The sequence below is a fragment of the Peromyscus leucopus genome, chromosome 3 (assembly GCF_004664715.2).
Source record: "Peromyscus leucopus breed LL Stock chromosome 3, UCI_PerLeu_2.1, whole genome shotgun sequence".
NCBI classification, from domain to species: Eukaryota; Metazoa; Chordata; class Mammalia; order Rodentia; family Cricetidae; genus Peromyscus; species Peromyscus leucopus.
The window spans coordinates 103,358,533-103,374,205 of record NC_051065.1 but is presented as its reverse complement, the minus strand read 5'-3'; the positions used below and the strand labels follow the sequence as shown (position 1 = coordinate 103,374,205).

The 15,673-nt window shown below is 40.9% G+C and overlaps 1 protein-coding gene and 1 non-coding gene across 6 annotated transcripts in view; both read left to right on the top strand.

Moving 5' to 3' along the window:
* The first annotated feature begins 1,617 nt into the window (after positions 1 to 1,617).
* Trnag-ccc lies at positions 1,618 to 1,688 on the top strand. Its single transcript has one exon. It is a non-coding gene; the product is annotated as a tRNA-Gly (tRNA).
* A 253-nt stretch (positions 1,689 to 1,941) lies between these two features.
* Tia1 (TIA1 cytotoxic granule associated RNA binding protein) overlaps positions 1,942 to 15,673 on the top strand; it is a 36,066-nt gene continuing 22,334 nt past the window's right edge. For 2 of the 5 annotated variants that reach the window (XM_028853961.2, XM_028853954.2), the window contains exon 1: positions 1,954 to 2,268. In XM_028853961.2, coding sequence (XP_028709794.1) covers positions 2,243 to 2,268 — 26 coding nt within the window. In that variant the 5' untranslated portion in view covers positions 1,954 to 2,242. Of the gene's footprint in view, positions 2,269 to 15,673 lie in introns of all 5 variants that reach the window. The other 3 variants (XM_028853996.2, XR_003732822.2, XR_003732816.2) reach the window with 3 other exon arrangements.

Here is a 15,673-nt window from a genome sequence, read left to right as displayed (position 1 = left end):
AGGAGGGCAGCTTAGAGCCTGACTTGAAAGAAATCTCAGTGGGGTGTGAACGATGACTCCAGCCTTTTTGCTTTTGTTGCCTCAGTCCCTGGAACGCTGGAATTACAAGTGTGAGTCCCCATAGAGGACAAATTTTTTTGTCTACTATGATTTTTATACATATATATATACATATACATATAATTCAGTAATTCTATGTTTAGGAATCTATCCTACAGAAATAAAGTGTAAAAAAGAAGAAAAGAAACAAAGAAAAAGATAGGAACTAGCTTTGGTCAGACGTGATAGTTCACACCTGTAATTCCAAAATTACAGGCAGGAGGATTGGACTTTGAGGCAAACCTAGTCTACATATCAAAGTACTGTTTCAAAAAATATCAATGTATAAGGATATCTGTACTGAATTTTTTATATTAATTGTAGTTAAAAAAAAAAAAAAAAAAAAAAAAAAAAAAGTAAACTGGTGGCACATACCTTTAATCCCAGGACTCAGAAAGGTGGATCCTTGTGAGTTCAAGGCCAGCCTGGTCTACATAGAGAGTTTCAGGATGACTGGGGTTACATAGTAAGACTCTTGTCTTGAAAACACCAAACCAAACCAAACAAAAAGAACAAAAGAAAGAAAGCTCACTGAGCTGGTAATGGAATGAGACACAGAGTTTATTGTACTTGAACATCTCTGTTGATAAACTAAAAGTCCCTTTAAATAGAACCCCCTTTAAAAAAAAGTGTTCAAAATAGTATGCACTTTAAACATTTGTCATATTCTTCCCTTAAAATTATTATTTATTTATTGCTGTTATTTTTTTGAGAAGAGGGGCAGTGGGAGCTGTTGTTCTTAAGTAGCATTGGCTGGTTTTGAACTCCTGAACCTCTTTGCTTACTTCTGTCCTCTGAAGTGTGGGCGCTAGGGCAATATTTAATAGCTGTCTAAATATAGCTCTATATAATCTGAAAATATGACGGGCTCTAAAGACAATTAAAAAATGAAAATCCCAAATGTGTTAGTGTAAACCAATGGTTCTCAACCTGTGAGTCGCGACCCCTTTGGAAAACCTCTGTCTCCAAAAATATTTACATTAAGATTCATTATCGTAGCAAAATTACAGTTATGAAGTAGCAATGAAATAATTTTTTGGTTGTGGGGGTCACCACGGCATGAGGATAAAGAATACAGGAACCACATTCCAGAGCCCTAACTCTGAGCCCTAAGCGAGGACTGACTTTAAGAGTCTTCTCATCAGTTTGCAATAGTAACTGCTTCTTCTAAACTTTTCAATTACATTGAGTATACAAAAGAAATCTAGACATTGGCACGTGAAAATACGGTTCCCGCTCAAAAAAAAAAATCGGTTATTGTCAAGAAGACATTATTTTCTTACTGCAATTCTTACTTCTAAGTAATAATAAAATTTTTTTTTTGAAAATCTGGATTTTTCTGAAAGTAAAAAAAAAACCATTCAATAGCATTGGGATAAGAAAAGGTGAATTGTTTCATAAAGCAACGAAAAAGATACAAGTATCAGTACGTTTTTTATTTCCAGATACATAGACTCTAGGAGCAAATGAATACACTTTGTATCTCCTATGAGTTTCTGGAGCCCTGTTACATCAACAGCGCCGCTGGTGTAGTGGTATCATGCAAGATTCCCATTCTTGCGACCCGGGTTCGATTCCCGGGCGGCGCATGTTCTCTTTTTTCTTCCTCTTAAAACAAAATAGCTTTAAAAAAAAAAGAGAGAGAGACATAGCTCCTGCTGTGAAGACACCTGTCGTTTTATGTTTTAGCCTCCCCGAAGATTTTTTATTTCACTACATAATTCACTAACGAAACACTCCGTTCCGAAACTATACAGATCCTGAACTATTGGCATTGCGCCTGCGCAGTCTGAGCCCTCCCTGGCCGGGTGGAAGCGCGGCTGCGCAACAAGTGACTCCAGGGCTGGAAGCCTAGCCCGGCGGCTTGGAGAGGGGAGCGTGCTGGCTGGCTGTGCGCATGCGCGGCGTGGATCATTCGGCTGGCGGCTCCTAGGCGTCCGGCTCGCCGCCATCTTGAATCGGGGCTTCATTGTTCGCGGTGGGCCGGGCAATTTTGGGGTACTTGTGGCCGAAGGCGAAGGCGAAGCAACCTCCAGCCAAGCGAGGAGGCCCGCTCTCCCGCAGCCATAGCCGCCCCGACGATTTGGGAGGTAGCGAAGGGCAGGGAGCTGGACCCTGAGGTGCCGCCGCGACCGCAGCAGCCATGGAGGACGAGATGCCCAAGACTCTGTGAGTCTGGAGCAGCGATGAGGGAGGAGGGATGGTGGTCGCCCCGGAGGGAGGCCGCGGCCCTGAGCCTCTGCGCAGCCGCTTGTTCTCCGTGGACGCCGCGCTGTGGTGGTTCCTCCCTCCCGTGCGCACGCCAGGATGCTCAGAGCCGAGCCGGGCTGAGAGGACGCTGGCGGGAGCGGGGCTCGGTCCTGCCGGCCCGGAGGAAGGACTTTTCATTCAAAGCTCTCCCCAGCACTCGGCACACCCGCCTGCAGTCCCAGGCTTGCTTCCCCTTCCCCCGCCCCTTCTTCTCCATGACTAGCTTCTTGATTTTCTCCTGGAACTTCCTTTCACTTTCTCCTGGTAGGGTTTGTTTTTATTTTAGTTCTTGAGGCTGAGGTATAACTTTATTCTTGCAGTTGAGAACTGGGAGAGAAAACAAAAAACAAACAAAAACAGACATCTTTCTTGAAAGTCTTGGGCTTTCCCTCTGTAGCAACCCCCCCCCCCCACGCCCCCAACCCTCGCCCTAACTGGACACCCAAGGATGTTGAAACCGTTCTTAAAAAATGGAAATCTCACTCGGAGGAATGCATCTACCGAGGGAAAGTGGATTTAATTAAAACATATTTACCACCACTTGCTAATAGTGATTGATTTTGTTACGGATGAAGCGACTGTAGTGAGTCAGTCGAAGCATCTTTAGTGAGTATTGAGTAACCCGCGTCGAGGATACTTCCTTTGTGGTTCTAACTCCCCGCTGCAGTCTTTGTGTCCCAGCGCACTGGATGAGGTGATCCTGCCTTTGTTGGATTTCACAGGGCAAAAAAGGGAAAAGTTCAAAGAATTGTGGGTTGTTTTTGTTCGTTTATTTATTTTTCTTCGGTATATTTGAAGATTGAGACTTGATCTTGTTACACCGTGCATATAGATGGTCAGTTCATATAAATGAAGTAGATTTAACATGCATCATCTCACAGAGTTTAACTTTGCACCTAGTTCCTGACATAGCTTTTTGTTTCAATTTTTAGAATCCTGATACTTTTAGAGCTATGTACATTTTAGGTTTCTTTTTGAAAATGTCTAAGTATTAAAATTGTTCCGAAGTACGGGTAAATTGTTATTTAATTCTCTCCCCAGTTCTCATAAATTCTTTTGTTGTTGTTGTTGTTTGTTTTGTTATATTTATTGAGACAGGGTCTCATTGTGTAGCTGTGGCTGTCCAAGAACTCACCTATTGTAGATCAGGTTGGCCTCGGACTCTAGAGGCCCACCTGCCATCACACCTAGTCCCAATTTTCAATTTCAAGTTGGTATTTTTAATGCATATGTGAAATGTAGTTACTTTTTTTTTTTTTTAATAAGGTCTCTTTATATGGAGGCCAGGTTGTCCTTGAACTTGCTACATACTCTACACTGGCTTAGAACTGTAGGTTCTGCAAGTCCCAAGTAGCAGGATTAAAGTCTACCATGCCCAGTTACTTTTTTTTTTCTTCCCCCCTCCCTGACCTGGAATTCCCTTTGTAGACCAGACTGGTTTCCAAACTTGTGAAGGTCCTGCTGATTCTGCTCCCCAAGTACAGGCACATACCACCTCACCTGGTTTACACTGTTCTTGATATATTAAATATGTTGCTAGTTTATGGAACCTTAAAGTAGCTTTTTAGTAAGGATGTAATAGTTAGGGCATGACCCTTTGTTTCTGGAAAGATTGTATCTATAGGTGAATACTCCCTAAAATCTATTAGACACTATTCGTGAGAATGTTTCCCTTTTTCATTTACCATGTTGGAATTCATGCTGTTGTGCTTTTTGGTGTCCTTATAAGATACTTGAAAAAAATTTCATTTGTATGAGTATTTTTTCTCCATGTCTGTTTGGGAACCTTTGGAAGTCAGAAGAAGGCGTTGGCTCTCTTTGGACTTGGAGTCAGGGATGGTTGTGTGCCACCATGTGGGTGCTGGGAACCAAACCAAGACCCTCTTCGAGAACAAATGCTCTTAACTGCTGAGCCATTTCCAGCCACTCTTTATGAAATTCTTACTTTGGCTTTTTTCTTCTCCCCAAATTGCCAGAAATATCTGGTAACATAACCTCTTCCAGTACGTACATGGAAATATCAAATAATGAATTTTTAAAGCAGTGTACAAAAGCAGGCATGTAACTAGTACTATATTGGAACAGGAAAGTATTGGAGTTTATTCATTCACAGAGAGTTTGTTGAATCCTTAGTTTGTGTCAGATGCTTTACAAGTTCATTTAGTCTTTATTAGAACTCTAAGGGAAACTGCATTTTATAACCAAAGGAAAGCTATGCTTAATGTTTCAGCAGCTTACTCAAAATCATACACTTTAAGAAAAAAAATCCTTGCTGGGCATAGTTATGCACACCTTTAATCCCAGTACTCGGGAGGCAGAGGCAGGCAGATCTCTGTGAGTTCAAGGCCAGCCTGGGCTACAGAGTGGATTCCAGGACAGCCAGGGCTGTTGTTACACAGAGAAACCTTGTCTAAAAAAAAAACCAAAGAAATTGACTCCTGACAATCTCTAACTTAACAAGGTGATGCTGAAAACTAAGCAAATGAAGGTGTTTCCTCTGAGCCAGTTAGGAACACGGGGAGAGTAAAACGGAGCACTAACATAAAGTCTTGATTGACTTCTTGAACTATACCAGATTTTTAAATAAGTGTGATTATTTATCATAAACCAGACTGTGGCTAGGAATATATATATATGAAAAAAGAAAACCCAGACTTCCAGAGTCACTAAGGCGAGCACACAACCATCCCTGACTCCAAGTCCAAAGAGAGCCAACGCCTTCTTCTGACTTCCAAAGGTTCCCAAACAGACATGGAGAAAAAATACTCATACAATGAAATTTTTTTCAAGTTTATCTCATTATGTAGCTCTGGATGTCCTGGAACGTACTCTGTAGACCAGGCTGGTCTTGAACTCACAGATCTACCTGCCTCTGCCTCCCGAGTGCTGATATTAAAGGCATTCACCACCACCACACTAGATAAGTCAGCAATAATTTGAAAATATGTTGTAAGAAAAGTTTATACAGGAAAATAATTTTAAGAACTGTTCAAGGTATACCTAAGTTTAGACATTTGTAGTGAGTGGTTGGGTGATGTACATGTATTATTCTTATGTATAAGAATTTGTCCATAATAAAAAAAATAAAAAATAGTGAATCTGAATTGGCTTTGGTCACTTTAAAACTTTGAATTTGTGAATTAAAAACTGTGCACTAAACTAGAAAAACATAATGCTAGCTGATGGGATTTCTTCAGATCCACCCTAACATCTTGTGTGTGATTTATTGTTGAAGGCAAATGGGTACTCTATTGAGATAGCTGTGTGATTATTATGTAGCCTTTGTGGCTGCTAAGATTGTAGGTCTATAAACTTTACAGTGTCACAAATAGCCTGCAGCTAAATAATTACTAAATGCTAATATGGGCCTTCTCTTTTCATTGCCCTTGGATATTTGTAATTTTTGTCCACTCCACTTCTCTCCAGACAGTTTGACCTTACAATTTATATGAATAGCACCTCTTTTCTCTTTTGGGTTGAGTTGTATTTGCTTGTCTTTTTCTCTTTTCTTTCTTTTTTTGAGACTATGGGCTTACTATGTAGCCTGGTCTAGCCTTAGGCTTGTTTATTCTTAATTAAGGATTAGATTTTCACCACTTGTAGTGACTTATACCTTAGCACTAGGAAGGCAGAGACCATCTATGAATGAGTTCAAGGCGAGCCTGGTCTACAGAGCCAGTTTGAGGACAGCCAGGGATAAACAAATACTGTCTGGAAAAACCAAACCAACCAAACAAAAAAACTTACATTCTAGCTGATAGTATTTTAGTTTCTTTTTTTTTTTTTTTTTTTTTTTTTTTTGAGACAAAGTGTCACTTTTGTAGGGAAGGCTGCTTCAAATTTGTGATCTGCCTAGTCTCCCAAGTGTTGGGGTTCAAGATATTTTATTTAGGAGGGGGTGGAAGTCAGAGGACATCTTTGTGGAGCAGGTGCTCTCCTTTTTTACATGAATTCCAGTGATTGAACTCAGATGTCTGGCTTGGTAGCAAGTATCTTTGTCTGCTGAGCCATCTTGCCAGCCCTGGCCCCAGTTTCTTGGGTTTGGTTTTTTGTTAGTTAATTTGTTTGTTTTGAGGCAGGGTCTTACTCTGTAGGCTAGGCTGGCCTGGAACTCCCTATGTAGACCAGGCCAGCCTCAAACTCACTGGATCCTGTCTCTGCCTCCCAAGTACTGGGCTTAAAGGTGTGTGCCACTCCAGTTTCTTATTAAGAAAAGACAACTAAAAATATTCTCCTGAAGTTTAGTAATTCGAGCAAAATAAATTCTCTAGCAAATTGCATATGTCCAAGCATCATTCTGAGGATTAGAGGCATCAGACCCTGGTTTCCTTCCTCAGCACTGAATAAGTAACTATGTATTGCGACACACTCAGATAGACTTGGAAGGTCAAGGGTTTAAGGCCAGCCTTGGCTACATGAAACTTTGTCTCAAAAAAAAAAGTTATATGAAATTCACAAAGAAATAATAAAATTTAAAAAAAAAAAAAAAAAAACAGGGCTGGAGAGATGGCTCAGAGGTTAAGAGCACTGACTGCTCTGCCAGAGGTCCTGAGTTCAATTCCCAGCAACCACATGGTGGCTCACGACCATCTATAATGAGATCTGGTGCCCTCTTCTGGCCTGCAGTCATACATGCTATATACATAATAAATAAATAAATCTTAAAAAAAAAAGTCTCAGAGAAGGAATTGATCCCTTTAACACAGTTTTTGATTTATTTACATGTATGATTGTTTTGCCTGTGTGTATGTACATGTACCACAAGGGAGCCTTGTGTTTGCAGAGTTCAAAAGAGGACATCGAATCCCTTAGCTCTGGAGCTAAAAATTGTGAGCCACCATGTGGGTGCTGAAAATTGAACTGATGTTCTCTGAAAGAGCAATAAGTGCTCTAAACTTCTGAGCCATCTCTTCAGCCCCTCATTAGGGCATTTATAGAACACTTGAAATATTCCAGGCAGGGTTCTTCTAGACCGTAGTTAACTAAATTTTTTTTTAAATCTCTGCTTGTAAAGAATATATCACTAGTATAAAATCTACCTATGCTTTTTCTTCAAATTTTCAGTTTTTCCATTATAAAAATCACACACATTTTATATGATGTGGCTAAAAACAAACCCAATCTAGTGTTCTGCTTTGTAAATTCTTTTGTAAGTTAACTGTCTAGAGCTGTATTAATAAAAATGAGTATTTCAAGAGTTTTGCATTCCATTTTTATAACTATTTGATTTAGGTAGGAGTAGGGAATGTTGAGACAGGATCTCATGTAGCTGGCTCTTCTACCTCTGCCTCCCAAATGCTGGGATTGCAGGAGTATTCGTACACTATACCTTGTTCTTACAACTATTGGAAACTTAGTTATCCACTTCAAAAATCCATAGGCCTCAGGGGATATAGCTCAGTGATAAACTTGCTTGCTTAGCACTTCCTAGTTTCAGTCCTGGTAAACTGAATTGAATGAAACTGCCCTGACAGGAGGTGTTATGTTGTCACTAATAGTATTGATGCTCCTTCAATCAAATCTCACATGTTAGGTGATAGTCATTTTGAAAAGCTACAGAAAAGGAACAAAAATGGTGCACAGAAGACTAGCTGCCTTTCCTGTGGAATTACCAGTTAACTACCATTTAGCCAACTGTGCATTATTATATTTTTTTAAAGATTTATTTATTTATTATGTATACAGTGTTCTGCCTACATGCATGCTTGCAGGCCAGAAGAGGGTACCAGATCTCATTACAGATGGTTGTGAGCCACTATGTGGTTGCTGGGAATTGAACTCAGAACCTCTGGAACAACAGCCAGTGCTCTTAACTGCTGAGCCATCTCTCCAGCACACACCCCCAATTGTGCATTATTTATGTTTCCATATGGGGTTTTTTTGTAAATTTTTAGATCATATTTATTTGTGTGGGGGGGGGTCAAAGCATATTGTGAGTCTGAGGGATCAAACTTACATGGTCAAACTTGATGGCAAGTGCCTTAACTCACTGAGCCATCTTGCTAACTCATTGGTTTGGTTTTTCAAGATTGGTCCTTGTTTAGCTCAGACTGGCTTTTAAGTTCTAAAATAACTGGCATATGCTACCACACCCAGCCAACCATATTTTTGTTTTGTTTTTCCTCCCTCCTCCCTCCCTCCCTCCCTTCCTTCCCTGCTTTTTAACTAAGTGTTTGTGATGATTTAAGATGGTGTTTTTAAAGTCTTAAATACTGTATAAGAACAAGGGCATTTTTTTAGATAGCTATAATATGCTTTCACCTTGAGGTTAACGTTCATACACTGGAGTGGAAGTGAGTGTGAATTTGTTTATATTGGTGGCACTCAAAACCGGGTGTTCCAGTAGTGCCTACTTTCCCAGCTTGGATACATTCTCAGCTCCAAGTACAATGTTAACTAATATATTGTTTATTTACAACTGCCAAAGAAGACAGGATATATGGGTGTGGGTTTTTCTCTTCCTAAAAAGTTCATGCCCTGGATGAACTTGTATGATGATCCTTGTATGATCATCTTTGGAGGTGGTAGACCCTTTAAGAGGTGGGTCCAAGCCGGTCGGTGGTGGCGAACGCCTTTAATCCCAGCACTCGGGAGGCAGAGCCAGGTGGATCTCTGTGAGTTTGAGGCCAGCCTGGACTACCAAGTGAGTCCCAGGAAAGGTGCAAAGCTACACAGAGAAACCCTGTCTCGAAAAACCAAAAAAAAAAAAAAAAAAAAAAAAAAAAAAAAAAGAGGTGGGTCCATATGTGTGCGTAATCCCAGCATTTTGAGGAGAAGGAAGGAAGGTTAGGCAAAGACTGTAAAGTCATAGGGATACTGTCTTGGGAAAGGGTGAATGTGGTTCTTATAAGACTGAGTTGTTACCAGCAAAACCAACCTAGGTGCTGGGGCATTTCTGTATGTGGCCTTTCCACTTCAACATGTTATACAGCTAGGGAGTCTCAAAAATGCCAGTCATCAGAATCATAAACCAAACCAACTTTTGGGTGTTACCCAGCCTCACATATTTTGTTACAGCAGCACAACAGACTGAAGATGGCAATTTTCATCTCACTGACTTTACTGGTTAGCTTTTTCTACACCTGACTTGACTATAGTTCTGTACAGGTTTGGTACATGATCCCCAAACAGTTACAGTAAATGCCAATGAGGTGTTTGGAGTGCTTGGAGCCAGGCCTGGTGGTACAGCCTGTGATTCCGGCTACTCTGGAAAGTGAGTCAGGAGGATTGCAAGTTCAAGGCCTGCCTGGGCAACTTAACGAGACTCTTATCTCACAGTTATGAAAACAGTTTTAAAGGACTGGGGATGGCAAGGGCCCTAGGTTTAATAGTTTCACAGATATGATGACAAAGAACTTTGGCTTGTAACTGCTCCAGTACAAAGTTTTGTGTCAGGATAGTAAATACAAGTCACAAGGAGAAAATAAAAAACTTAGGTAGTGTAAGCACATGAGGAATTTATTTAAGATATATTGGAATCAAATATGATGGCACACACTGTCAATCTCAGCACTCAGGAAGCAGAGGTAAATGGATCTCTGAGTTTGAGGCCAGCTTGGTCAGCATATTGAGTCCTAGGACAGCCAGGTTTGTATAAAGTGACCCTGTCTAATATATATATTTATATATATATGTGTGTGTGTGTGTGTGTGTATGTATATATGTATATGTGTGTATATATGTAATGTGTGTGTATATGTATATTTATATATCACTGTAATAAAATACTATATACATATATACACATATATAGTTTTTCTGCAGGAAGAGTGTGGAACTTAACTTAGAAAATAATTTGGAAAGAGAGACAACTTTAGCCCACATTCAAAATAAAATCATAGTCTGTCCCATCCCATCCCTGTGAAGGACACTGCTACCACATCTTCACTGGGGTCAGGTTGGAGCTTGTAGGCTTCCAGTTGTTACTTGCCACCAAATACATTTTGTGTGTTGTTTCAGGGTCTCACTAACTACCCCATCTTGGCTTTTCTCAGTGATTGTTCTCTCTCTCTCTCTCTCTTTGGTTTTTCGAGACAGGGTTTCTCTCTGGAGCCTTTCCTGGAACTCACTCTGTAGCCCAGGCTGGCCTTGAACTCACAGAGATCCTCCTGCCTCTGCCTTCCGAGTGCTGGTATTAAAGGTGTGCCACACCGTCCGGCACTGTTTGTTCTCTTGCCTCAGCCTCAGTAGTGTTAGGATTGCAGGTCTGTGTTGTCACACCTGGCCTAAAGAAACATTTGTAAGTAAAAATAAGAATGGCTATAAATGATAAATCCTTTGATTGAAGTCCAGGTGTGGTAGGGCTTGCCTGTAAAAAAGCATACAGAAGGCTGAGGCAGGAGTATTAATGGGAACTTGAGGACACCATGGTCCACATATCATGATCCTATCTTTAAAAAAAGAGGGGGAAAAAGGTTAAAAGGAAAAAAAAAAAAAAAGGAAAGCCAAACCTTTTGCAAAGTACAAAGACTTACTACTTTTTTACTCCAGCATGGGAAGGGTCTGCAGATTGCACATTAGGCTGCACTTTCTGTTGAGAGCTAATATTTATTTAGCTAATAGACTTGAAACAACACTGTATAAAAACTTGAGAGCAACCTTAATCTAACTTACTGAGATAACAGATTCACTCCTTACATTATTTCCATAAGGAAGATTCCCCCTTTGATTTCATTGCTCTTCCTGTCCCCACATTTGAGACAGTGTTTCCCTATTTGTCCAAGACTTTCCTTGAACAGCTCAGCCTCACAGGGCTGAGATCACACCAATACATCTAGCTCTCTGGCCCCTCTCTCTCCCTCTCTGTCTTTCTGTTCTCCTCCTCTTCCTTTTCTAAAGGAAGATCTTGTGTATCCCAAACTGACCTCAAATTGTATAGGCAAGGGATTTCTGATCTGTCTGCCCCTGTCTTCCAAATGCTGTGGATGCAGGCTTGTTGGTACATGCCTGGCTTATGGGACACTAGGGATTGAATCCAGGATTTTGTGGATGTTAGGCAAGCACTCTACCAATTGAGCTGCATTCCCGCTCCTCTGGATTAATTTCCTTGATATGAAAAGATTATAGAGGTTCTTTGTAATGTGCTGAAGGTTGAGAACATGACTGTAAAAACCTGTGTGTGAGTTAATTGATAGAGGCCTCTGGAGGTCAGAGGCCATGTGAAGCCACTTTACACAAATAAATATAAAGGCAGAATAAATTTCATTTCAAATATTTTTTAGAGACAGGATTTTGCTCTGTAGCCTAGACTGGCTTTGAACTCAGCAGTCCCCCTACCTCAGCTTCCTGAATGCCATGTTTACAGGTATGAGCTCCTACATTTGGCTAGACAGTATCTCTTCCTAAGTAAGTTTATTCTGTTTGTGTAGGTGTGGGTGGGTGGGAGTTGCCTGCAAGAATGTCTTGTGTGCAGTATGTGGGAGGCCAGAAGAGGGCATCAGATTCACTGAGACTGGACTTATAGACAGTGGTGAGCAGCCATGTGAGTGCTGGGAACTGAACCCTAATCCTCTGGAAGAGTAGCTGGTGTTCTGAACCTCTGAGCTGTTCATGCTGCTTTGTATTACTATCTTCAGACTAAGTTAATATCTTTCAGGAGATTTCTCAGGAGCATGGTGTTACAAACTTGTAGTCTCAGCTACTTGGGAAGCCAAGGTGGGAGAGGATTGTGAGTTTGAAGGAGCTTAGTCTATAAAACAAAGTGAGAACTGGTCAAAATAACAACAAACTCCACTATCTCTACAAAATACTAATGAATGTGTAACATATCAGGAAATCTTATACCGAAGTACTGTACTCTAAGTACTGTCCTGTCACGATGCTCTAGCTTCAGCAAAGTAGACACTAGAATTAAATTTCAAAAAGAGCAATATTTAATTTATGCTGATTTGCAATCCTAGGAATTTCCTTTTTGCTTGTTTTATATTATTATCATGTTTATTTATTGGTTGGTTTTGAGATGGGATTTCAACATGTAGCCTAGACTAGCCTCAAATTTGTGGTCTTCCTGTCTTTCCTTCCCAAGTGCTGGGATAACAGACAGGCAATACCATTTCCAGCCCTGGAGTTTCTTGTAAGCACAAAATTTGCTGAGATGCTATGGAATTTTTAGTGTTCACCCGGATTTCCCTAATAGTAACATCATATGTGTAACTGTGGTACAGTTAGCAAAATAAATTGAAACAGGTAAAATACTATTAACTTCAGACTTCAACCATCTTCTCATTTTTCCCCCACTAAGAACCCTTTCTGTCCCAGGATTCGATGCAAGATACCACATGTCCATATTATGTCCAGTGATCGTTGTATCTTCCCATCAGTCTGGGAGGATTGTCTTATATGACTTGAAACTTTTGAGGGGTATTTGTTATGGTTTGTTCTTTAGACTAGCACTCCTAAGGTTAGAGAGTTGAAGAACACTTTTAGATCAGAAACTGTGGTCTAACGATAAAACTGTCAGTAATAAATATCTTAGAGGAAGCTACCATGAGGCTATGCCAGAATCTGTTTCTCCTTTACATTTCACCAACTAATTTTAGCTTCTGTGGGTAACATCTTGTCTGTAGTAATTACTAAGATACGGTTTTAACAGTGATTTTTTATCTTGTGCTTCCTCTGTTAATTAGTGTACAGCAAGGACAAACTGTTTTCCTCTATCTAGGATCCAGGGGAGGATTTCTCATTCTATTATCCAGTTTTAATTTTAAGCCTTTAAAAGAAAGGTTTTATTTTTATTTTATGTGTTTGAGTGTTTTACCTGTGTATGTGTGTCTGGGTACCACATGTTTACAGAGGTCAGAAGTGGGCACTGGATCCCTGGAAACTGAAATTGCAGACAGTTGTGAGCTGCCATTTAGGAGCTGGGAATCAAACTCTACAAGAGCAGCCGTTGCTCATAACCACTGAGAATTTCTCTCCACCTCCAGCTTCTTTTAATCAAAATGGCTTTTTTAAAAATAATGTATTGCCGGGCGGTGGTGGCGCACACCTTTAATCCCAGCACTCGGGAGGCAGAGGCAGGCGTATCTCTGTGAGTTCGAGACCAGCCTGGGCTGCCAAGTGAGTTCCAGGACAGGCATCAAAACTACACAGAGAAACCCTGTCTCGAAAAAACAAACAAACAAACAAACAAAAATAATGTATTTTTGTTTTATGTGCATTAGTGTTTTACCTGTGTGTATGTCTGTGTGAGGATGTCAGGTCCCCTGGAACTGGAGTTACAGACAGTTGTGAGCTGCCATGTGGGTGCTGGGAATTGAACCTGGGTCCTCTGGAAGAGCAGCCAGTGCTCTTAACCACTGAACCATCTCTCTAGTCCCACAATGTCTTTTTTAAAAGATGGCTTTGGACTTGGGATGTAGCTCAGTTGGAAGAGTGCTTGGCATACAAAAAGCCCTAGGTCTAATCCCCAGTATCATATGAAACCAAGTGAGGTTGCATACACCTGTAATCCCAGCACTTGGGATCAGAAGTTTAAGGTTTCCTCTTCTATATAGTGAATTTGATACTAGCCTGAGCTGCATGAGACCCTATTTCAAAATTTAAAAACAAAAAACAAACAAACAAACAAAAAAACCTCTTTGTTTCTGGTTGGCTTGTGCTGGAAATAAGCCCAGGCCCTCTCCCTTACTGAACTAGTAGTACTAGTACTAGCTCTGCTAGTACTTGCCACAGAGCTACCTCCAGACCTAGTACAATTTTTTTTAAGGGGTAAAGTTGTTTTAGAAAATGTCTGACCTCTGAATTTGTTTGTTTTTATATGACCAGTATTCTGTAACCTTCAATTTAGTCTTAAGCTTGATAAGCCAGGACTGGTGATACATACAAGTAATCCAGGATTTGGGAGATAGAAGCAGGAAATAACAAGTTCTAGGCTACTCTGGAGTTAATGGTGAGGTCCTGTCTCATAGAAAAGAAAGTATTAGACTTAAGTTAGACTTTTTTTTTTTAAATTTATTTTCCACTCATTCTACATATCTACCACAGAACCCCTCCTATACCCCCCCCCAGCTTCTTCCCCCTCAACCCACCCTCTCTCTAGTCCCTCCTCCAAAAGAGTAAGGGCTCCCATGGGGAGTTAGCAAAGCCTGATACATTCAGTTAAGGCAGGACCAAGCCTCTCCCTGCTCTGCCTTAGGTTAGACCTCCCCCCACTTGCCAAGACAGGGTGTCTCTGTGTAGCTTTGGTGCCTGTCCTGGATCTAACTCTGTAGACCAGGATGGCCTCGAACTCACAGAGGCCTGGCTCTGCCTCCCGAGTGCTGGGATTAAAGGCATGCTCCACCACCACCCAGCGCCTTAGGTCAGACTCTTATGACACGAGTCCTTCACAAATGGTACTATCTATTTTGTATTTTATATGGTTTCTTGCTGATAACGTTTGACTATGGAGTCATAATGGGAACAGCCAAGACTTTCACTTTGAAGTCAGGTTCTTTACCCCTTTGCAGTTTGCTAAGTAATGTATTTGCTGACATTGGCATACTGTGAGAATGTCTAATTCCATGCCAGTTTTGATCCTGCATTGTTAAAACTTTCTGTATATTTATTTGACAAGCTTTCTTCCGTAAAGAAGAGTGGCCCCTCTGTTCCTAAAGCTTACTTTACTCTGACTGTTCTGAGCTGCTCAAAAAGCAAGGTAAATGCTTCACTTTCCCCTTGTAATTCTCATTTTTGGAGTAATAAGTGCCAGCATTAAAAAGTTGCCATTGGGTCGCCGGGCGGTGGTGGCACACGCCTTTAATCCCAGCACTCGGGAGGCAGAGGCAGGCAGATCTCTGTGAGTTCGAGGCCAGCCTGGGCTACCAACTGAGTTCCAGGAAAAGGCGCAAAGCTACACAGAGAAACCCTGTCTTGAAAAACAAAACAAAAAAAAAGTTGCCATTGGATGTGTGGTCTTCTCTTTCCGTGTACACCTTTTCTGTTCCTTAAATGTTGTTTCTCAGTGATCCTCCTTTTGCTCATTTGCCCCAGTGTCCTTATAGTCACAGTGGTTCTGTGCTAAACAATAGAAAACAAACTAAATTTACATTTTTGTGGGCATGTAGAGGTACTTGATTTGTCTTGAAAGAGTCAAAGATACGCCTATGACTGCTCCCAAAATTTATTTTCAACAAGCAGCTTTAGAAATATGAAAAAGGCCAGGCGTTGGTGGCGCTCACCTTTAATCCCAGCACTCGGGAGGCAGAGGCAGACGGATCTCTGTGAGTTCAAGGCCAGCCTGGTCTCTAAAGGGAGTTCCAGGAAAGGTGCAAAGCTACACAGAGAAACCCTGTCTCGAAAAACCAAAAAAAAAAAAAAAAAAAAAAAAAAAAGAAATATGAAA